At 41.2% G+C, this 24,736-nt stretch overlaps 1 protein-coding gene across 1 annotated transcript in view; it reads right to left on the bottom strand.

Annotated features, from left to right (window-relative positions):
* Nucleotides 1-24,736, bottom strand: part of MBD2 (methyl-CpG binding domain protein 2) — a 43,374-nt gene that overhangs the window by 16,778 nt on the left and 1,860 nt on the right. Inside the window, exons 2-3 of the mRNA XM_086630052.1 lie at nucleotides 14,069-14,228; nucleotides 5,193-5,330 (exon numbers count right to left, since the gene is read on the bottom strand). Coding sequence (XP_086486178.1) covers nucleotides 5,193-5,330; nucleotides 14,069-14,228 — 298 coding nt within the window. The remainder of the gene's footprint in view (nucleotides 1-5,192; nucleotides 5,331-14,068; nucleotides 14,229-24,736) is intronic.

Raw genomic sequence — 24,736 nt, 5'->3', positions numbered from 1 at the left:
ACAACTCCAGGTAGCAGCTTTGGCATCCTCTCAGCTCTCTGCAACCACATCCGACCTCCATGCTGCTTGCAGATGCATCGTAACCTGGGATGGAAGCTGATTACACATCAGTAGTTCTCACACAAAATACAGCCAACGTATCTGCACTGAGCTGCTGACACAGACAACCCACAATTTTATTTTGTTTTAAAATCTGTTTTAAAGGCTAAGTGAGATCAGAACACACAGAGTCACGCTTCGGGAAACTGCTCAACTGACTGACATTGCAGGCAGTTAAATGAGGAAATAGGGTTAAACAGAGGTCTTTTCAAATTTTCTTCCATGGAAGAATTCAAAAAGAAAGAGGAAAAAAATGAAAAACTCTTTCTTCTTTTCATATCCAGCTGCTGAGCTGCTTGGCCCTGCTGCATCCATAATTGTCAATTAAAATTTCAGTGTTCCTTTAGTTGCCTGGGAGAGGGAGATGAAACTTAACCACCTGATTGGTTCCTTCCATCCCTCTTTTTGATAATTCTAATAGATATTAACCACGAAGCTTAAGTTTTCCAACCCTATGTAATTTGAGATTCCAGTCCTTTAAGCTGATTCACAAAAATAAAATCACATCTGTTTGACAAAATATGAAGGGCTAAGAGCTAAACATCTCTTTCTTGTTAAGAACTGTTCACAAGGAGACATATATAAAATGATATCCTGCAATTTTTCTTATAAATTAGGCTTTTTAGACTGTGGATATCTAATGCCAAAAAATACCTATGGTCAGATTTAGTTTGTTATGCACAATCCTGTTTAATAATCCATTACAACCCAATCCACTACAAATATATATGACATTAAGTATGAAAGAGACTTTTGAATCAATTTTCAAGAGTACTTCTGTCCTACAGACAGATGATGTTATAAGTAAATGTATGAGGTTTATCCAGAGCCGTTTATAAAAAGTAAATACCCTCGGATTATTCCGAAAGCGGTTTTTAAAGGTGGTTGAGTGAACCAAGAAGCTCTAAGAGCACAGCTGCTCCACACAGGACACAGACTTGGACTCACCAAGTGAGGGTAGGTCCAAAGGGCAGTGATCCATGAAAAAGAAGTTTGATTTGCAGCACCATTCCGTTCGATCCGGTTAGGGGAGCTCGACAGGCGAGTAACTCAAGTTTAAGGGATTACATAAAAGATTTACTGCCTAGGATAGTTTCTAATAGTTACAGGATTTCCTCTGCTTCACATTCCCTCTTCTCACCGAGGAATACTCAAATTCAGATGCACAAGGGGACCATTACGTGCCCTGAAGTACTGCTACATCTAGTGGCCTTTTGCTAAATAGGAAGAAGGGAGGAAAAAAAAGTGATTTTAAGACAGTACTCAACATCACTTACGAGGAAGATGACAGACACAGTTGCATTTTGTGATTCATCATCAATTCCAGCTTCAATTTCAGCAATGCTAATCTGCCTTTATAAAATCCAAACCATTACTCTTAAATTCATCAAGAATGTATCATACCTTATTAAAACTTACTAAGTCTAACAGTGGAGAGGAGGCTAAAACAAGGGAGTTTGGGAGGTGTTTCTTTTCTCTTCTGTTCTTTTTTCTTTTCTCTTTTCTTTTCTTTCCTTGCATGGCCCACTAGCAATCTTTCAGGATTCCTTTTCTTACAGTGGTTTATTAGCAGACTCTGCGAGGGAAAAAACCCCAAACCCACAGAAACAGTAAGAAAACCTATCTTCATTAAACTTACGGAGAGTCAAAACATTTTGAGCATGTTAATGCTTCAAAAAGAGAAGTTAAAGCACTTGGAAGAAAACTGCAATTGAGGCCATTAGATTTGCTATGTAGGAACTTACAGACACTCCTATATTTGATTAGATATGAGGAATTTGAGAAATCACGAATTGACTGGTACCGGCATTTGAACAAAAGCCACTTAGAGACAGAAGATTGATAGTTAAGAGGAAATAAGTCCAATGAGTACCAGAAGACCCTTCGGAGCGTCCCTGCATGCCCACACAGCTCAAGTTCTGACACTACCTACTTGCAGGATTCTCCAGAGCATTTCCATTTTTTCCTTGGGTAAAGTTCCCCACTCTGATCATCGGTAACCTATAAAATCTTGAAGAATGGCTTGGAAAGCTTTAAGATGCTGTCTTGCAGAGCTGTTGCTTGGAAAAGGCTTAAGACAACTTCCTGACACTTCTTGTGTGCAACCAACAACCACGCTGCATACACAGAACTGACGATCTGTTACTCCAGTTAAGAGTTTTACTTTTACAAAGATCACAGATGAGCTGTTGTTACTTTATCTCTCCAGGGTTTACTGCTTCAAGAAGAGCTGCTGCCAAATATCTTCACTGCCAACACCAACAAGCACGTCTTCTTGCTCTCAGGTCATGAAAAAACCCTACTGACTGCCAAAGGAACTAGAGTACTCATTGATTTTGATCTCTACGTAAGGAGGCAGGCCAAAGAGAATTTTCAGGGAATTCTGGTTAGACTGTCTTTTGAAAAGGGAGATACAACAGATAGAAGTGGATAAAGCCTTCAGAGATGGATATCGAGAACTGCAGAAGCAAGAATCTCTTAAGGGATTTGGGCCAAGGATTGAAGGAACGGGGAGGAATGACACTGGAAGCAGTAACTAAATCAGCTTTGTATACAAACAGGTGATATAGTCAGCGTTCCAGCATTCACCTGAACATCCAACACTGACATATTCACAGTCTGTGTACAGGAAAAGTTTGCACCTCTGAGTAGGAGAGAAGGAGAAGACAGTGACACACGTGGGAAATATTTATGTAAAGAAAATACAGGATTTATCTGGAGGGAAAGAGAATTCAAATACATTTGCAAGGCTGTGTTTGTCCAACAATTGTACCTCAAGTCACAGGTGCTCCACATGGTGCAGGCTCTGTTCAGAATAAAGTTTTCCAGCTACTTCAGTCCTCGCCCTGGCTCCTCTACTTCATCTCAACAGACCACATCAAGAAAAGAATCGTTGCTTTTTGAAAACCAAGCAAAGATTGTATCTGTCAATACTTATGCTCCAGCTAGTGAGTTAAACGTTGGAATGAAGTGATGTGATGCTATGTTCAAACAGGATGTGCATGTGTGTGCATTTTTGTATGGACACATGAAGAGTGCACACATGATCAACAACTGGAGTTCTTCCATACTTTTGGCTCCTAACACCAAAGAACTATTGATAATGGTAGGACAGAAATCTGTGTGCAAAGAAACCAAACCACTGAAAATTTTTTATGAAAGCTGTCGATTTGCTTAAGAGTCTCCAGAAACTGACAGCATCCTCCCTACATTAAGTTGCTTTGTCTCAGATTTTTTAATGAAAGCTTTACTGAAAACTCACTCAAATTTTACAGAAAAACAACCGTAGCAATCTATTCTCTCCCCTCCCCAAGTCTCCCACCTATGTCAATCATCACTACTCAGAACCGTGACAAACCAGAAGACAGCTCAAGGCAGCGTTGTAGCTTGGAGGAAAGCAAGAGGAAGATACACCAAGGTTTGCTTTGCTACTAGACATACAAGATTAAATATTCCACATTCAGTGCAAACAGAGCTAGCACTTCTTCCAAATGAAGCATGCCAATACAGCATAACAACAGTCTTCAAGGTGCCCTCTTCCAAAGATGCTCTGTTGCAAGTAAGGAGCAAGGAATTTGATTGAAAAAGAATGCTGACACAGTGATCAGCGGATGATGATTTCTTGGAATAGTTTGCCTTTAGAACCTGTCTTAAGGAGGCAAAGATGTAACTTGGGTAGGTTTGAATAGTGTTTAACAATAGGGTGGATGATCTACTTAGGGATATGGTTTAATGGGGATTAGGGACGGTTGGACTCGATGATCTCTACGGTCTTTTCCAACCTAGAAATCTATGAATCTATGAAAAGAGCCTATTCTGCAAATCTTTACTGCATAGTCATTCTCAAAAGACAAGGGATGCATTCCCGAAGATTTCAGTCACTATGTATGTGAAGAAAAGATTCTGGAAGAAAGAAATCGGGGAGGAAAGGGTTTGGAATCCATCAAGACATGAATTGCCAGACATCCATTTCTCTTGCCACAAAGGTGCCATAACTTTCGTACGCTTTTGTGGTTATTACTGGTTCAGCAGACACGACCAAAAGGAAATTCCTGACACACAAAGTGTAGCAGTTCAAAAGGGAAAAAAAACCCGGAGGATGTGAAGAGAACCAACAGACGCATGCAATTATGCATCTTTTAGATCGGAACGTGATAGACTTACATGGCCCCTGCTGAACTTCACGGGACCAACAGTGAGGTTAGCTGAGGCCTTCAAATCTTGCTAAAAGACATCTCAACAAGAGGATCCGATACGGCTCGATATTTCTTCCTTTTCTTTCTCACCTGAATTTAGAGGATGCAGAGTCTAAATTCCTCATGTTACTTCTTACAAGAACAGCATTCAAGGTGTTTGAAAGTGCAACATTAGGGACAGCTTGAGTTTCAAAGGAAACTTGAGTTTCAGTTTGATGGTAGTAACGGCTGTGACTCAAAACATACAAGTCAGACTTAAAAACCACACCTCAATCCAAAATACACCACATTATCTAGTCGAGCATTTGTTCATCAACTGGATTTCTGTTTCTTCTCAGCTCCCTCCTCCCCGTAAAACACAAAACCGAAAAAGTATTGTGTGAACAGGCGATCTGTCACTGATGTCAAGAGAAGGAGCTACAAGAGAACTTGAGTTTATGTTACTGTGGTTTGTGTTTACAGGAGTGGTAGAGTGAAAAAGAGGGATTTAAAATATGATTTTTTCTTGATTTTGCACAAAGTTCTTCTGTGTAGAAGAGAGGTATTACTTCTTGATGAGAATCCTGTATTTTATAGAAACTTCTGTTAAGAAGCTGCACATGAAAATGTTTTTTTTTTCATCTTTGATGTCCAATTGTGATTGTACATTTATCTGAATTTCAAGAGGAAGGTGGTAATCAAATATGAATGAATTTTGGCATTAAGATACAATTAATCTCCATACAAACTGTTATTTCTGTTTGGTTTTTTTTGTAATTGTATATATTACACACATTTCTATAAGTAACCTTCAGGATGGGAATTCTCATCTGGAATTGAAGCACAGCTGAAAATAAGCCCATTTTCAGCTGGTTTCAACCTTCTGAGCAGTAACAATGGAAAGAGATGAATCCTCACCTGTCGCGGCTGCTCCGTCACTCGCTGTGGATCAGATCTCACTTTGTTACTAGGATGGTTGGTAACTTTGGTGACCGGTTGTTTGAAAATCGATGCGGTTTGCCTGATGGGTAAAGTTGTGTTTAAGTCTGGTTTTCCCTGTTGAAAAAAAAGAAAAAAGTGAATTAACACAAATGATACAGAAAAATTACAATAATTCATGTTGGATTTACCGTCTTCTACTGATGTGCAAAAGGATGATTTTTTTGGAGTAAAGATTTCCCTTAAACACTGTACTTAACTAACCTTCGAAGTCATCCATTTTAGTAACACATTTTCACCTTCTTGGGAAGACTCAAACTGCTTGAAAGTCCACCTTTTCTCTTGTTAAAATATCTAATTAATTGTGCGAGTGATTTACGTGCTGCAAAGAGACAGCTTCACCATCAGATGCCAAAATGAAACCTCCAAATCTTCATGAAAATATATTTGTAACAGTTTCTATAGAGTTCCAAGTCTTAAAGAAAAGCAACTTCCTACGTAACTTTGGTCACAAACTTCCTAAGCAATTCCTACATTGAACGATTCTTAATTAAGTGCAGTTATTTATTCTGATAGCATTTGATACTGTCCCACACAACATCCTTGTCTCTAAACTGGAAAGACATGGATTTGACAGATGGACCACTCGGTGGATAAGGAATTGGCTGGATGGTCGCTCTCAAAGAGTTGTGGTCATTGGCTCAATGTCCAAGCAGAGGCCAGTGACGAGTGGTGTTCCTCAGGGGTCAGTACTGGGACCAGTGCTATTTAACATCTTTGTTGGAGACATGGACAGCGGGATCGAGTGCACCCTCAGCACGTTTGCAGATGACACCAAGCTGTGTGGTGTTGTGGACACGCTGGAGGGAAGGGATGCCATCCAGAGGGACCTGGACAGGCTGGAGAGGTGGGCCTGTGAGAACCTCATGAAGTTCAACAAGGCCAAGTGCAAGGTCCTGCACGTGGGTCGGGGCAAACCCAAGCACAAGTACAGGCTGCGTGGAGAATGGATGGAGAGCAGCCCTAAGGAAAAGGACTTGGGAGTGCTGGTGGATGAGAAGCTCACCATGAGCCGGCACCGTGCGCTGGCAGCCCAGAAAGCCAACCGTGTCCTGGGCTGCATCCAAAGCAGCGTGGGCAGCAGGGTGAGGGAGGGGATTCTGCCCCTCTGCTCTGCTCTGCTCTCCTGAGACCCCCCTGCAGTGCTGCCTTCAGCTCTGGGGTCCCCAGCACAAGAAGGACATGGAGCTGCTGGAGCGAGTCCAGAGGAGGCCACGAAGATGATCCGAGGGCTGGAGCACCTCTGCTATGGAGACAGGCTGGGAGAGTTGGGACTGTTCAGCCTGGAGAAGAGAAGGCTCCGGGAAGACTTTCCAGCAGCCTCCCAGTACCTGAAGGGGCAACAAGAAAGCTGGAGAGGGGCTTTGGACAAGGGTGTGTAGTGAGAGGACAAGGGGCAATGGCTTTAAACTGAAAGAGGGGAGATTTCAATTAGATATGAGAAAGAAATTCTTCCCTCTGAGGGTGGTGAGGCACTGGAACAGGTTTCCCAAAGAAGTTGTGGCTGCCCCATCCCTGGGAATGTTCAAGGCCAGGTTGGATGAGGCTTTGAGCAACATGATCTATCGGCAGGTGTGCCTGGCCATGACAGAGGGGTGGGAACTGGAAGATCTTGAAGGTTGCTTCCAACCCAAACCATTCGATGATTCTGGAATGAAATTAAAACTGTATCAACTTCAATAAAGTCTTTTGACAAAGCTGGTTTTCATCGGGTTTGTAAACTGATGATTCCCAAGCATCAGATATAATTTTACCAATAATAAATATCTTGTCATGCATCAAACCCTTAGGCCATTGGAGACACCTAACGCCTGAACCTTTCTCTGTAGCAACACCCTCAGAAGCATTTGGAGTGAGGAATAAACTCCAAGACTGATGAAGAAAGAGAAAGACAGATCATCACCTGCACACCATTCCAGCTTTTCTAAATCTGTCTCCCTATCCAAAAGCAGACTGCCAGTTTCAAGTGCTGTGCCAAAACAACAGCACCTTACAGCTTTTTCTTTGTAATCCCATTTCCTCCAAGTCCCAAACACATAATTCTACACTTTTCTGCTCTTGCATTTTGTCTGATCTTTTTCTTAACAACTAAATAATTCCTTTTTTTTTTTTGCCCCCCCAAGGATACAAGGGTGTGACTGAGAAGACATGTCATCATATTCATACAAGAGAGACACTGAAAATAAATATCCCATGATACATATTTTCCCAATAAACGTGCACTGAAAAGCAAGTGCACTATTTTGCAGGACAGTCTTAAGCACTTCAAAACATTTAATGCCATACCTAGTTTCTGGCAAAGAAAAATGGTTAAGTTTTTGGTTTTTAAAAGTTTACTGCTATTCATTCAACAGGAAGAGAAGTTAGTTATTATTTCAGATCTCAGAAGTTTTGTAATTGGCTGTGAGATCACAGCTTGGAAGTTACACAATGAACACTGATATTAGACTCTGTGCAAGGCTCATGTTAAAACAGTTTTTCATTAAGATTCACTTAAAACTCCTCATTTTTTAACAAATAGCAATCTCTTGGGCTTCGAAATGGGGATTAAATCTCAGTCTTCGAATCCTCCACATTTAGATTATACAATTTGTACTACATGGCTTCATAAAAGAGACTATGTTAAGAACTGGAGAACATATGCTGCTTTAAAAATCGTTCGTTTCTGAGCTGGAACTCTGGAATTCCAGATGACGAAAGCTACAACACTGACTACAGGTATCCTGCCATGATCTGCATAAAAATGAAATTAAAAATACGGCTAGAGGCTTAACACTTCTTAAGCAACAAGCTTTCTCTTCCCTGCATCCGTCTCAGATTAAATTCTTATTTAAAAAGGACGTAGCCTTCTTTTAGAGCTTTGCTAGAGCGATTCAACAGGGTAGCTCCTCCATCGTCAAGAGTGTCCTGTGTTTTTCCTGTATTTTAGCAAACCTCTGTTATTGCAAGCTGGATGGTTGATGAGAAAGGGAGTGTGAAGCTATTCTTCCTACACATGTACAGTGCACAATCTATAAACTACCTATAGAGAATATCATCTCTGCACTCCACAAAAAGTAATTTTCATTATGAAGACCGTTCTACAGGCAAGTCACTTAATCCCAAAATACATCCTTAGACACTGCAAGGGTTATTATGTTGGCTGCTCCTACCCAAATATTCATCTCATAGAATCATAGAATGGTTAGGGCTGGAAAGGAACCTTCAAAGGTCATCTAGTCCAACACCCCTGCAAGGAACAGGGATATCTCCAACTAGATCAGGTTGCTCAGGGCCTCGTCCAACCTGGCCTTGAACGTCTCCAGGGATGAAGCATCCACCACCTCTCTGGGCAACCTGTTCCAGTGTTCTACAACTCTCAGGGTAAAAAATTTTTTCCTAATATCCAACCTGAATCTACCTCCCTCTATTTTAAAACCATTACCCCTTGTCCTATCACAACTGGCCCTCCTGAACAGCCTCTCCCCATCTTTCTTGTAGGCTCCCTTGAGGTACTGGAAGACTGCTATAAGGTCACCCCGGAGCCTCCTCTTCTCCAGGCTGAACAGCCCCAACTCTTTCAGCCTGTCCTCATAGGAAAGGTGCTCCAGCCCTCTTATCATCTTCGTGGCCCTCCTCTGGACCCTCTCCAACTGGTCCATGTCCTTCTTATGTTGGGGGCTCCAGAACTGGACGCAGTACTCCAGGTGAGGTCTCACGAGGGCAGAGTAGAGGGGGAGAATCACCTCCCTCGACCTGCTGGCCACGCTCCTCTTGATGCAGCCCAGGACGCGGTTGGCCTTCTGGGCCGCAAGAGCACATTGCCGGCTCATATTGAGCTTCTCGTCCACCAGTACTCCCAAGTCCTTCTCCTCAGGGCTGCTCTCGATCCATTCTCCGCCCAGTCTGTATTTGTGCCTGGGATTGCCACGACCCAGATGTAGGACCTTGCACTTGGCCTGGTTGAACTTCATGAGGTTGGTACGGGCCCACCTCTCCAGCCTGTCAAGGTCCCTCTGGAGTATCTGTTGGGTAGGGGAGCCTCTTTCTATAGCCTCTCCAAGATGACATGGTGCTACCAGATCCTTCCTGGTAGAAAAAATAGGGAATTCCTCCATGTAATTCTAAGGAATGTGACTGATAGGAAGGAGCAGCAGAATTACGCTTCACATTTATCATCCAAGCATCTCAATATAACCTAAATGAAGGGATGGCTTTAAAATTTCAGGCCTCACATTTTCATGAAGATGGCAAAGAAGGTGATTCATCAAGAGTACTATGCTATTAGCTATTAGTACTAGCTATTAGTATTATTAGTACTTAACTACTCAACAGTATGACTCAATTCATACACTCACTGGTAAGTTAGTGCTGCAGCATTTGGGGAATCCTTGCTTAATACTGATTTGCTCACCCTCTCGTAAGAGGCAAAACAGTTTTCTAGACCAACAGAAGAAATATGTTAGAACATAACAGGTGAATTCTGAGAGGATTCCAGAAATCTGTTCTTTTCAGTGGAAGCAATCCTCATCACAGGTCTCTATTCCTACCACTCTTAAATATACCTCGTTATGTTATAGGTCCCCTTTCTCCACCGTTCCCAGGTAGCAGTTAACTCAATCAAAATACAATAAGGCTAAACCTGCAAACTTCAATGGAAGTTTTCAGCAGAAATTCAGGCATTTATGATTTCTGGTTTATAAACTTACAGTCAGAAACTAACCAGTCTCCATGTCCTGCAACATTACTGCTTTCAAATGGGAAAAGCAGAGTTGATCTTCGGAGACCTCCACCTTCAGCTCCATCCCTAACGTGCTGTGGATTCTTCTCTAACTGGGACCAGGGTTTCCATGGCCAGAGGAAACAACAGAGCACACGTACTTCTGCCTGATTACACTTAATAGTTGTAACCAGCCAGAGAAATTATCAGCACTGAGTCCTGAGATCTTTTTGTACAAAGCAAAACTGAGAACCTAAGCTTAGAAATATCTCCAGACATCAGTCTTCTCCTAATGTTTCACCCAGGTAGTCCCAAGTCCACTAGAAAAACACTTTCAAACACTTTGGTCATTGCTTTTAACATGTGTTTTGCATGGTGGATACTGGTTACGGGCTCTGTTTCTTTTTCCCCACTGGTGGTGGCAACAGCAAGCCTAATGTTTGACTTTTTCATATATATATTTTCATATATAAGAGCACAGAATCACCAACCAGAGCTAGACAGTAATCACATGGACTTCAATTTGCACAAAGTATTTTGACAATGAACTTTCCTCACACTACATGACTTAATTCACACCAGAACCCTGATAGACTTTGCCTATCCTCCAAGCTTCACGCTCCCTGATCTTGTGACATCAAGTTCAAAATAGTATTTGAAGCTCTGAAGTCCATGTCCCCAGGGCATTCTGTGTAGCAGCATCAGTATTAGTGGTAAAATCACTAATAAAACTGACAAACCCAATATTACAGAGCCATCTGCCATATGGGAGATAAATCTGGTTTAGCAAACACTTCTCGAACAAAGGTCTTAGTTTCAAGTTCATGAACAATATTTACAGGTTCCTTTCGGTCTGTGATGTGACTTAAAGAGAGGTTAAAAAAATAAATCCACTAAGCTTAGAAAAATGAAAAGGGAGATTCTCTGAGGCAGTGTGAAAGCGTAAGAAAATTCAGCTTCATTAATGATATGGCCCCCAGAATTAAAGCAAAAGCCTGATGAGTTATAAACTATGCAGGAAATACAGGTTGATGGGCTGGACGACCCATACACTTTTTATCAAGGATGGAAAGTAGTCATTAGGATAAACTGATCAATTCCTAAGTACTGCCATTAAAACCTTACCACTTTCTGAATTTATTCCCTTTCTAATCACGGTCACATCCGGGCTTCCTGATCTCATTCTAAATAAAGAGTCTCTCATTTGTGGCACTGAGTTGTGACCGACAGAAATAAACACTTTAGTACAGAAATTGGCTCAGCTCATCCATCCCCAGCCCTGCAGATCTTCAGATGCACAGGAAAAAAAAAAAAATATCACGTGTTCACAGGAGGCGACTGATATTCAGAGAAACTTTTTCACAACCCATCGTAAGCCATACGTTAGATTTCGACATGAGGAAGGAAAAGCTTCAAGTACATCCTAATGGAAAGAAGTAACGGAGATCCTCACAACCAACACCTCTCCTGAAGCATAAAAGGCTCTTTTGATACTATCTACGCATCTCAAATGGTCAGACACAGATTATTTCAGTTCAGATGGTGACTAAGCTCACAAAATTCGGTTTTAGGCACATCTGCAGAATTCCAGCCTTCGGAAACACAGGCTGTGGGCTTTTCCATTGCTCCACTACCATTACAAAACCAAATCTCTTCCTACTCCGGGAACTCTAGCAACGCATCGGCTAGCAGAAATATGAATGTTCCCCACTCATTTTTACTCACTAGGAGTATTTTATGCTCCAACAACGGTTTCCATCCACTGTCTTTCCAAAGACGTGTATTTCCAGAAGCACCAATGTGCCCCAGATACAAAAACATTTTAAGAATTCCGCAGGCCTTTCAAATTCTTCCACCTAATAAGTTGCTAATAACCAGACAGCGTGTTTAATCAGTCGTCCCTATTACGTTTTCTTTTCAAAATAAAGAATTGATAAGCATATTTTTTATAACCACAGCAGTATGCTGTATCTACTGGATTCGCACTCAACTGCATTCCTTATTTCATTGTCTCCTCAAAAGCACTTCAAATAAATTAAGTAACTTAGTTTGCAAGTGAAATGTAAAAATGGTTACGCAGCAAACAATGGCAGGATTAGTATAGGTTGAAGCAAAACTCCTGTGGCTCTATCATAAATAAATGTATCCAATATATGCCTTTATTGCCAGTACTGTAAGGTCAGTAAGAATACAAAATGCTAAGATTGGAGAGAAGTATTTTATGAGAAGAATATTTCCTGCCATTTACACTGTTGTACATTAACATCACAAAAAGAAGAGCACTCCTTAGAAAATATTATCCTTGGTTCCATTTTAAGGTAGGTGGGATTGGGATGTCAACCTTGACACGGAGCTCTAGTCTGCTAATGATGAGAATCTCAGAAATTCCATCCCTGGCAGTGTTCAAGGCCAGGTTGGATGAGGCTTTGGGCAACCTGGTGTAGTGGAGGGTGTCCCAGCCCATGGCAGGGGGGTTGGAACTGGATGATCTTTGAGGTCCCTTCCAACCCAAACCAGTCCATGATTCTATAAATTAGAAGTATGGCAAGACAGCATTTCGACCCACCTGCTGCCTAGACACGTCCAAGAAAGAAGACTCAAGTATATTTTGATATTCCTTCTTGAAACATAAGGGCAGCCAAAGAATTTAGAAACATTTGTGGTAAATTGTTTGTACCAAAACAAACAACCCATAAAATATGAGTAAGTTTATACCCAAACTTGCCTACACAAGTCTGTCTTTTACGGCCCTTTCAGCAGTACAGCTGCAAGGAGGACTAGAAGACGATCACAACCAACCTCTTCCAGTGTCTGTGGAAGAAAATATAAACCTGATGAATAAGTTGAGATCTCATTTTTAACTATCACAGGAATACTGCAGAAATTCTTCAAAGCTCATGAGTTATAGATTCAGCCACTTAGTGCTTTTTTAGGTGAATAACATTGATTATTTCTTTTTTTTTCCCCCTAATCTTGTATTTAACACAGCTACTGTGAGCAACATTCAAATAATCTAAGATCACAGTACTACAAAGTGAGCACAGACTCATCTAGAGTCTCATCTAAATTTTGTAACATCTGCTCGTGCAAAAAGCCTAACCAAAACCTTTCCTTGTGCTACCCCCAAACATTCTATTATTTGAAAGCCTCATGTCTGTAGGAAGAAAATATTAAATAATTTGAACACACGCTTCAAATAAAAAGAAATCAGCATGAAATGTGTGGTTTACACGTTACGAATGGCAGATGATAAACGTCAGTGCACAGACACAGCTAAACTTCTTGGGTGCTCTCATACACTACTGTAAATTATGAAATCCTGAAGAATAAAACACTTCAAAAAGAAAACATTGCAGGTTGTTTCAGAAATCCTTTCAAACCGTTGAATGAGGCTTCTAAAGTTTGTCCAGGAATATCTGAGAGTCACCTACGTTTGTCACGTCCCTACATGCTATATCAGTTATTCCACTTCTGTATGCTTCAGCCTTTTGGTTTTGATCCACCATACACATTTTCTTCAGTATTCAGAAGGACACACTGTTGTTCAGGAAGAACTGGACAATAAGAGAAGAATCTGATCAATTGAGAAAGGCCCAATCTTAGACAGAAAACACCTGGACTTGTTAAGCTGTACGCAGACATCCAAATTGATCAAGAGAAATGCATTTGCCTCAGAAAACAAGCTTCCTGGCATATACTGCACCCATTAAAAATGTGAAATATTTCATCTCAGAACAGGAAGATGAACATAGCAATTTGAAGCCCTGCACAGGGCAATCTCTTGGTGGCAACAGTCCTAACTTTTCCCAGTTAGGAGAGTATCATTCAGGCAGGTGACGAGCACTGAGGTTCTTAGTCCCATGTCAACTCCTGAATTACTCAAACTTTTAATTCATACTTAACCTCACCTTGATATTTTCTTGGTAGTAGCAGAGTAGTCCTTCTACTTATAAATTTACATCTCTACCACTACTGAAAATCAAACACACATGTACATCTTAGAAGCAGACTGCTTTAAGCAGAAAAGAAATTGCTAAATGAACTACAGGAAAGGAAATTCTTAGGATATCCTTAAACACAGTATTTACTAACAAACCTTATTTTGATTGAGAGAATCATTCCTTAGTCTCTGTTTGTTCTTCTGCAATTTACTGGGCATCATCTTTCCCGTTCTGAAGTCAAAACTGCTGAGATCAACAGTGTTTCCCAGGTATCTTGCCAACTGAGGCTTGCTTCTGAACTTCTTACCACTTGGACTAAAAAGAAGAAAACACTTTAGTATGTTTTGTTGTACAAGAGGAGACAACCTTGACTTCTTACAACAGGTTTTATACCTTGTTAAATCTCGAAAAAGTTTCCATTGTCTTTATTCCACGTGGCACGTTCACTGATGGGTTGATTAGCGATGGCATACCTGCCCAACCTCTACATATCCGCTCCCATCTTTTGCACTGCATTGAATGTATAGGTCAGGCTGTTGGATACACTCCACCTTGGGAAGCTGGATTAGCAGCACAGCTAAACCAAACTCCAGCAGAAGAACTGGCCAAGCGTGGGGACCCTCTCTGCACCAGCGTGAAGGCCGTATACAAGGTTTAAATTGATTGCTAAGGCCAACCACGACTCAACAGCAACCCTTCTCGGCTGTCGAAACAGAACGAGGATTCGAGGTGACATGAAATTGAAAATCGAAATTGACTTGAGGTGACATGACATCTCGTAGCTACTGAGTCACTAAGACTGGTGAGCAAAGCCAGGTAAGTAACGGAGCAACAAGCAAGCAAGCAGCAAGCAAGATGATGCAGAACATGAAACAGGTCGGAAGCTGCAACGGTGTCTCTAGATCCCACCACAATAAATCAAAGCAGCTGTAGGGAAGTTATTTACATCATCGAGAGGCTACCGAGTCGTTTAACCGTAAGGGACAACGGTGCTGCCCTCAGACTTCAAAACTCAGCAGGAAATCAAGAACTGCTACATAAAGCTCAGACTACACCACCAGGCTGTGATAGTCTCTCAGCATAGATAACCACAAAAATGGCTAAATACCCATCACGTGAAGCCAACAGTCCCTTGGTTGAATTTGAATTTCTATACAAGGAAACAAGCCAAGAGTCAAAACCCTCCCAACTACTGAAAGCCAAAAGGTTCGCTGAACTCCCAGAGTTTTTCACGCAACTTCCCTTCTGCAGAAAATACTGGAGATTTTTCTTTTCTTCTCTTTTCCAAAGCAGTTTTGGGTTTTGTTGGTTTGGGTTTTTTTTAAGCTTGTTTTTTTTTTTTTAACTTAAAACCACCTTGAGGCAAGAACTTACTCACAGAGGAATATGTATTGAATTCTGGGAAAAACAGCTCATTACGCCAAACATTTTTCAAAGCCATTTAAATGAATCCAGAACTAGGGAAAGACATAATTAACAAGAGGTAAAGGGTGGGAGAAAAGGACTTAAAACAGATCACAATCTGAAGCTAACCCCCTCGAGGATGGGTGTGGGAGAGAAAGAAAAACCCCCACCACACATAGGTACACGCCTGCCCCACCACAAAACTCTCTCCTACTTCTCGTAAACCAAGAACTGAAGCTATGGTAGAAGCCAACACCAGTTTTATTTTAGATAGTGGAGATTAACACCCTGGTTTGTTAAGAGTAAGAAAAATTCTTCACTGAAGGTCGGAGACAGAGTAAATCTTTCGTGGGCCAAGTAGGTTTGCTATTAAAATAATCTGACCCATTGTCTTTCATTCCCACTCAGGCACCTGTAAGAAAAATTCAGGATAAAACCTTGTCAAAAATTGCTGGCTGCCTGTCCCTGCTTCCTAACGGAGCGGAAGGGCTGAATTTACTGAACAGAGCCTCCTGCTAGGAATTCCTTTCCCAGCTTTCCTAATGAACATAAAACACTGAATGAAAAAGAGAAAACAATTACTATAAGCAAATCCTGAAGTTGGTGTTAAATTAAATTAAAATTTAATTTAAATTAAAACCTGTATACACTCAGTCATTTTAGCCCATAGCTAAGTAACTACTCAAAAGATATAAAAACGTGACATCCTGCACCTCCCTCTGTTACATCCTAATTTTGGTGCCAAAGGCTGAAACAAGCTGTTTTTCATTTTTCCCATATCATCACCTTCTATCATTCCAGAAGAAGCTAAGAGCCTGCCATCAAGTCACAACTCTCTTCACTAGCTTTGCTCTTCAGGTTCCTTGGAGAGAAATGCTTCACATCCCAAATTCCAGCAGTGAGCAGCTATCAGCTTAGCTTCACTAAAAACTCCTCCTGGAGGACTCTGAAAACAGATTTCATATTATAAATGCACCCGACATTCTTAAATTCCAGTATTTACACGTCTAACATTTTGGGGTCTTGCTTTTTTACTTGGTTTGGTCAGTAATCCAAAAGCAAATCAAAGCATACGATTCAATATTCCATATTAGCAACTGCATGGATCATCAGTAGGGGGGTATTAATTTAATTTAAATTTAATAATTAAAAATTTCAACCCACAGCACAAAGTCTATCATTTAAATGATGATAGAAATAATTTAAATGATGGCGAAACTCTTAGCAGGGAGAGACTACAATCCATTAGGAAAATATTTCATTTCACCTTCATTTTGGTGTTAACAAGAACTGCATTTTTGTGCTGAGATTAAAAACCAAAAATGAAAAATATACAAATTAAGAAATAATCCAAGACACAAAAAGAAGCAACTGAAAATAAGCTTTTTTTTTTTGTTTTTTTAACTAAAAAGTGTTTGACATTCTGCCCCACAGCTTTTGCTTCCATGTTTTCCCACGCTGGTGCGAAGGATGAGACTTGCTCTGTCCATCCTTGACCTGCCATGACAACAGCGAGCAAAAAAGGCAGGCACAGAGGAATCTGTCCACCTTACCTCTGCTTGTCACTTCAGTCAAGTACTTACTCTGGACTTTTTTTTTTAGATTTCACTCATTGCACCACCCATTCTCCTCATCCCACTCCTTCTCCAGATGTGTTGTGTCACTCAGTGACCACAGCACCTCCCTGTCTCCACAGATGTCACTCCTTTGCAGCCCGCTGTATTCCTATTTTTGTCATGTTGCTGTCAATGCAGCTTCTCCTTCCAACTGGTGAACCAACCACCCGCCCTCTCTGACAAAAAAAAAGTAGACATTGGGTTTTTTTTTTAGTCCTTAAGCACATAGTCTTGAACTCCTTATTATTTTCATCCTAAACCATCCTCTTATCTTGGAAGCCATGCAATTTCTCCCGATTATTTTCTGATCCTTACTCGTTCTGGTGATGCCCCAGGTATGAGACTCGCTCATGATGCACACACCACTCGTTCATCCAAGTTAACAGGCTTGGATGGTTCCAAGAACATCGTCCATGCCACTCCACTAGTAGCTCAAATAAAATCTTAGTTTATTACAACCTACTATTGTCTCTCCTTCACCCCATACCATAACCATCTTACAAAACCTGTAGTATTTTCCATTCTCCAGCTTCCATGAAATCAAATGACACACAATCGACAGCGCAGTTCCTTGACGTCCAACAGACTGAGCGGCATTCCTTCTGCTTACTTCACAAAATTATTTTGGCACGAACTCTTAAAATCTAGTGAATTCTGCAGTGAAACTACATTTCATTTGAATCCATATTTCACAAACGCCCCTACCCTTAATTGTTCTTCATTTCAATGTCTTGACAAGTTCATAGGATATCAAAATACTGGAGAAAAATCCATGCCCTGTAAGCCTTCTGCAATTTTTTCTAATGCCATCCAGACCCATCGTTTCCTATGTCACATCCTCCCCCTGCAACACGCAAGTTGGGACGATTTGAATAAACTCAAAACTTTATTTCCACCCCACCTGAATTAGTTTTCACATATATTGATTTTTTTCACTTCCACCCCTGTACTTGTTTCCATTTTCCACTCTGGCTGTCAAACCACTAAAGCAATGCCTTAATTTTTGAGTCGTTCCCAGATTACCTTCAATCTCTGACCTGCTCCTGCTGCAAAGCTTTCTCGTACCTGCAGAGAAGGCTCCATGAGGTAAAAGTCAAATAAAAGGCCTATTTGCAGAGGCTTTATTTGAACATCTATTAAATAATTAGGATGCACTGATGGAACGGAGTGAGGTTATAGGACCTATTTAAAGCAGTATGTGTATATAGAAGTCTGGTACTCACACATCTCGGTTGAAACTAAGAAACAGCATGTTCTTTTTTTAATTTTTTTTTTCCCCCTCCCCTAAAGGTGTTAAAACCAAGTTTAAGTTCAAATGTAGTTTTGAGTAGAACAGAAAAGCGGAAGGGGAGGTGTAAAGCTTTCTTCTCTCTGAGAAGGCACTCTGGATGATACTCTGGAGATATTTCAGAAGTCCAACTGAAAGGGACCTTGAAGAACGCTCAGACTTCGAAGTCGCACTTGCTGCAGGAGATTTTCAAAATGCATTGCTCCGAGCTCACATCCTATAAATTTTCAACTGCTCCAAGAGTCAGAAGCATGGACCACTATGTTATTTTAAGGAAACATTACACAGATATGGGAGAAGCCAGTAACATTTGCCCTCACCCACATGTTCTGGGCATCCATCAATATTACAGTGACTTCTTTCACACCACAAGACCCAAGTGAAAGTGTTCTTTCAGGGTGCCACCAGACAGCCGAGCCTCTGGTCGAAATAAATTACAGCGTGACCCAACATCGAGACAATTAAGAACTGCAAAAGAAATGTGGGATTAAATGGGAATATCTCCAAATCCAATTTCAACAACAGATTGCTGTAGGGCTGTTATTTTTACTAGCATTAACTAAAAGTTACAAATATTTAGTCTTACCTGAAGAAAGTTAACTTTCTAGAGCTTTGAAACAAACGTGTTGACTTCGATTAGAAGTTTCTGGGTTGTGGGGTTGTTTTTTTTTTTTCCAAATACAAATATTACATTTAGTTCTACCATAGCTGACACTATCAGCACTTTATCCTGCCAAATTAAACGCCGTACAACGTTTTTCAACACGACCAATTACCAAAACCCAGCGCACCTCAAAAGAAGCGATGCAAAAAAAACCATCTAAAAACTATTATTTTGGAGACGTTATCAGGGCTTGAATCACTTTATGCAAGATTCAACGAAGAACACAACCCTTCACCTCCAGCTATGCCCTCGTGCAATTTCACATTCTCTATAAATTCGAGTTCTTAGGGGGCTGAAGGTGACTGCGTTACAAAACGAGCCTGCAAGGAACTTTATCAAAAAAACCCAATTTTATCAGACAGCAAAAACCTATTTTCCAAGCGGCTCTAGCATCACAGTTTTGCAGCAGTGGCGAAAATGATAAGAAACTGGCTATTAAAATGGTAATTCATTCTCTTAATTTAGTGTTTACATCCTCTACTACGGCACCGCAGGGTCAGTCTGAAGAAACCAAGTCATGCCATCCGTCCCAAGGTGGGCAACGGTTGCACAGTTTCTGTTTTCTCATCTGGCAGGCTGACCTACACGCCAACGAAGGGGAACAAACCCACTAGACACTCTTGAAAAAGGCAATTCAGATTACAGACGTCTTCATCTGGCTACCCAACAGAGGGAGAGCAAAGCCAAGTATTGCTACCAGTCGCTCCCCTCCATAGGTTGGGAATGAAGCCCAGGAAAGTAAAGAAATTGGAAATATATCCGAGCGTTTCATGGTGTAATGGTAAATAAGACCTCGGAAATCCCACCATAAAATTAGTTGTTTGATCTGATGTTCAAGGGAAGCAAATATTGAACAGCTGCTGACTAAAGCCTCCTGGGTAGCTGATCTCCGAAGGAACGCCACAGATCTGTTTCACCAGGATATTGAAACTGCTCCACAACTGTTGGAGAGATCTTTCCTCAAAGATTTGTTTGCCAATACTCAAACATACACTCCAAGACATTCAAAGATCCAGCAAAGACGCCACTACATGAATGGCATAACATAACACATTCCCATTCCTTCAGCAGCACTTGGCAACAAAAATGTGGGGTTTTTTTACACAATAGTACATCCAGTTTACACCACCACACTAAATCACCAACAGCAATCAACACAACAACCACCCTGAATTGTTATTTAACCTTCTATTTAATGGAAATATTTTGCATTCATTTCTCAGAATCTATTTCTGTTCCCTAAACAACCTGACGAGCTCCTTTGCTGGGACGGAGGACTGGTTCATTGTGCCCTCGTAAAACGAAGCCAGAGTTCCCACTACGACTTTGTGATAATCATTATTATCATTCAGAACAGGGATGAATTCACCCTACAAAGAAACCAAATTTCTTTTCCATGCCCTACTAGCCAGCACGGTTCAACCAGCACTCCCCATGCTGCCTCAAACTTAAGTAGGGGAGATTGTTACCATGAACTTTCAGAGATCCACGCAAGATTGAGCCATGGAAACACAAAATAACACCCGTTCCTTTTTTTTTTTTTCCTTTTTTTACATTCTCTTCTTTTTTACATTCTCCTTCCAATAGGCAAAGCAAAAGGCTGCCAAAATATTCAAACTAAAAGCTAAAGATGATCAGAGAAAGTCTAGATGAGAAAACTTGGGCTACCTTGTTTGCTAGGATCATTGGCCTTGTGCTGGTTTTCATTTACATTGAGAAAAGCAGCACAGATGGCAGCAGGGAAGGCAGAAAGATGCTGACTTTCAGAAGAGATGAGAAGAACAAGATGTCAAGTGAAAATGGTCCTGAATGAAGGTTGGCCCCTGAAGTGGGTGCACTGGAGAAAAAAAAGATCTAATAGGAGCAGCACCAAGAAATGAATGAGCAGCAAGAGGAAACAAAGAGGAAACAAAGAGGAAACAAAGAGGAAACAAAGAGGAAACAAAGAGGAAACAAAGAGGAAACAAAGAGGAAACAAAGAGGAAACAAAGAGGAAACAAAGAGGAAACAAAGAGGAAACAAAGAGGAAACAAAGAGGAAACAAAGAGGAAACAAAGAGGAAACAAAGAAGGGGGGGAAAGCAGCAGGAAAGAAAGAAGGGGGGGGAAAGCAGCAGGAAAGAAAGAAGGGGGGGGAAAGCAGCAGGAAAGAAAGAAGGGGGGGGGAAAGCAGCAGGAAAGAAAGAAGGGGGGGAAAAGCAGCAGGAAAGAAGGGGAGGGGAGGGGAGGGGAAGGACAAAAAAAAAAAAAGGATCAAAAAAAAAAAAAAGAAAAGGACCAAAAGAAAAAAAAAGGACCAAACCAGAACGAAACTATTCCTACTGTCCCTGGCAACTCCCCAGCATTCCTGGTGCCGTCAAACCACCAAACCAACTTCAAAGGGGCTGTCTGTTTGCCCCACGGGGGCACCTATCCTGGAAAAGCTTTTGTAGCTCAGCTCCACAGTCTACCAGAACCCACCGAAAGCCGTGTCAGCTCCTCGGTGTTTTTAATTCCCACTAGGAAAAAAAAAAAAAAGGCAAGTAGTTCTCCCTTGCTTTTTCCCACGAAGAAAATCAGGATATTAACTCACTGCATCTATAAAAGAAGGAATTTCATGCCAGAGTTTAAGAAACATTTTTCCACAAGTAAACGCTCTGGGGGGTTATACACCCTGAAGGGATTTCAGGGACAAAAAGGAGGAGTAAAGCAAGGAGGAGGTGAGTTACCCATGTTCAAAGTTCCCACTTTACTCAGTTTTGCAGGATTTTGGAAGCACGACTGAGTCGTTTTGACAAGACAGCAGCACCCCCTACCTCACGGCACGCTGAATAAACCATCCTTTAAAAAAAAAAAATCAATTTACTACAGGATTAGGCCTTATGCAAATAGGTTACTACTAGGAGAGTCACTGGAAAAATGCTCTTTGTGTACGTAGAGTTTCTTGGATAATTTTGATTACAATGACAGTTACGACGAGTTGGAATTCTGGTTCATCCAAGCGCAGCAGCTTGATTTAAAAGGAAAATCGGATGTAAATCAGCCTTAAATGTCATATCCTATCCGTGGAAAAAGAGAAGGAATACTCTCAGGTTATCGCTCGGCAGGTACGGGGAGGACATCATAAAGGACTCTGTAGCAAGAACAGAGAAATCTTTCAGAAAGGGGACTTCTTATTCTGGAGGATCAGCAAAATTTACCTTTGGCTCACTGTAAATTGAACGTTGGCTTTACAATCCGGGCAAGACAGTCACTACAAGAATTCCCACCTTCTTTAAACTAGAAAAAAAATCACGTCTATTCCTGGAATTTGCTCCATATCTCTGACCAATTGAAAAGAATTTTTTTCTCAGCACCATCGGAATCCTCTTCTCGACTCTGATTATCACTGCAAATATTCCTTGCTCTTGAGCCAGAACATCTGTACTCACTACAGGCACCGTGCTCCCAACCTGTTCCACGGAAAACCTTCCGGGAAGTTACTCGATGTACGGATTAAAGCCTACACCAAGTATTTACTCTGAGAATGCCGTGCTAGTTTTGCATTTTGTCCTACATTCGGTATCACGATTCCCTACATCGAAGAAGTTTATCTTACTAAATATAGTTCATCCTCTCCTCCCTCAAACCTGGCTCTCCAGAAGAATTAATTTTTTTTTTTTTTTCTCCGTTACTTTTTACGGGGATTCTACAAAGCCAAGACAGGCCTCCGGCGTCACCTGTGCAAACCTACTATCCTCAAATCAAGACACACATGAAATTCATTTCTTCTGACTGTTGGTGTAAACTCCCAGTTGCTTAATTTCAAGTGAATTATCCTGAAGATGTAGAAACTTCGAACGTAACGTCCATTTTTGTCATTGTCCTACAGTTGCCGAAAGAAGCGATGTATCGCTCTTTGAGTGGTCATGCCAAACCCTGACTATGCAGGATTTTAGGGAATGTTAAGTCTTTATAAGGCATATAAAACAAAACCCACTTTGGATTCAACTGCAGATTTTAACAACGTAGCGCTTATTAACATTCTTAGTTATTTTTACTTTTTTTTAACAGAGCTAGAGTGACATAACTCTCTTGAACGCGCTCTACTTACTGGATCAAAACAGATTTTCAGTTGGTTTAAATATAGCAGTGCTGAAATCTGCCTCATAGCTGCAACAGAACGAAAAGGGGAGGGGGGGGAACAAAAAAACAAAAAGAAAAAAAAGATAAATTTCCTACGCCAGTCCTGCCTGCAGCCATAAACCCATTTTTCATTTGTTTCACTTTGGTTGTGCAGATGCAGTCGTGTTACTGAACTGAAGTTATTTCTCCAGACAGAAACGACTACTTATTTTTCCAAACCTGTAATCTGTACTGGAACCAACAAACTCTAAGCTACGAGTTGCCTGGTAAGTTTTTAGTTTCAATTTTGCGGTCGGTTGCCAGAAGATCTGCATCACTGCTAACCACGCTGGAAGGCGTCCTAAAATTTGAAACATTTATTCCTACCGCTTTCCCACATGAAAAAAAAGACAGAATTCGAGAGGCAGTGATGAGCAGATTAAGAGTCTTGCATCTTCAACAGAAATTGTGGTAAAAGGGTTCCTTAGCAGGCTTTTAGGCCACAAAATCTGGAGGATGAAGGCTCAGATCATTACGCAGAAAGGGCTAACCTCAAAAAACTCTGTTTTGATCTAGCATGGGATTTGTGAAGTACTTCCACCACACCCTTCTTTTAAGAGCTTTTTTATGATAATCACAAAGGTCAGAAGACTCAGGGATATCTGTGAAGAGGATAAAGGAATAAAAAAGGCAAAAAATCATCCTACCAGAAACTACTGGAAGTGTTTTCCTTCACCTGAGCAACTGGTTCACATCTCCCTAAAGCGTGACACGTTAAAATACCACAAAGCAGTCGCGAAACGAGCAAGGTACAAAATGCAAATGAGGTAGATTGCGACACGTATTCATCTTGCAAGAGCTGTTCTTAATTACTATTATTATTTAGACCATCACAGTAACCGAAGCTTTGTCCAATCCCTTTTGGGTTTTTTTTTCTAGCCTTAAGAGATCATAAAAACAGAAACCTCAGGTTTTCAGTCAGCTAACTAAGGTGCCTTAATGAACTTAATGAGGTTGCACATCATTCTTTTGCAAAGCAAAAGCAAAAACCTGGAAACAGGAGAACTTTTCTGCATTTTTCCCATGTTTCTATAGTTTAATTAAGGATCTGTAATACGCAGAACCCCGACACCCCTACATTCTGATGGGATAAACGTGGCTAAACTCAAGTGGTTTTGAGCAAGTAGCTGAAGTTACTTGGTCTTTCTACGTTGAAGATATTCCAACATAGTCAGCAGCGACTGTCTGGCTTGAGAAAAGTCTGGCACTGAATTCTGGCAAGAACAACCCCACGCAGAAATTTCAGTTTAGCAATCTGCAGAAAACCAGGACCCGTCCAGAAAAGGAGGACCCAGATGGCAGAGCCGAGCGCGACGGTTCAGACAGGCTTCGCGAGGCAGCGCTGCAGAAAGGCAAAGGCGGACGCGGAGGGACAGACAGCGACGCCAGATGCTTCCCAATCATCTGCCGCAAGACCAGCGCAAGGCTGGGAGCACAAGTCAGACAAAAACAGAACTCGCCTCAAAAAAAGTTTTCAAGCGGATTCATTCAAAAAAGCTCACGAAAAACGAAACAAACAAAAAAAAAAATCAACATCCCTCCTCCACATCCTTTGTTAAGATGTTTCGTTTTCTTCAGGAGCAGCGTGCGATGGGTCAAACGATGCCACGTTCAACCCTGATAGAAAGTGACTTTTCCATTAGTTGGTAGCCAAGAGGGAGCGAGTATGACTTCTCACTCCTCCAGGCGGGGAGCAGAACCACTGAGTC

The sequence above is a fragment of the Tauraco erythrolophus genome, chromosome Z (assembly GCF_009769465.1).
Source record: "Tauraco erythrolophus isolate bTauEry1 chromosome Z, bTauEry1.pri, whole genome shotgun sequence".
NCBI lineage: Eukaryota > Metazoa > Chordata > Aves > Musophagiformes > Musophagidae > Tauraco > Tauraco erythrolophus.
The sequence above is the reverse complement of the archived record's forward strand: the minus strand, read 5'-3'. Positions and strand labels throughout refer to the sequence as shown.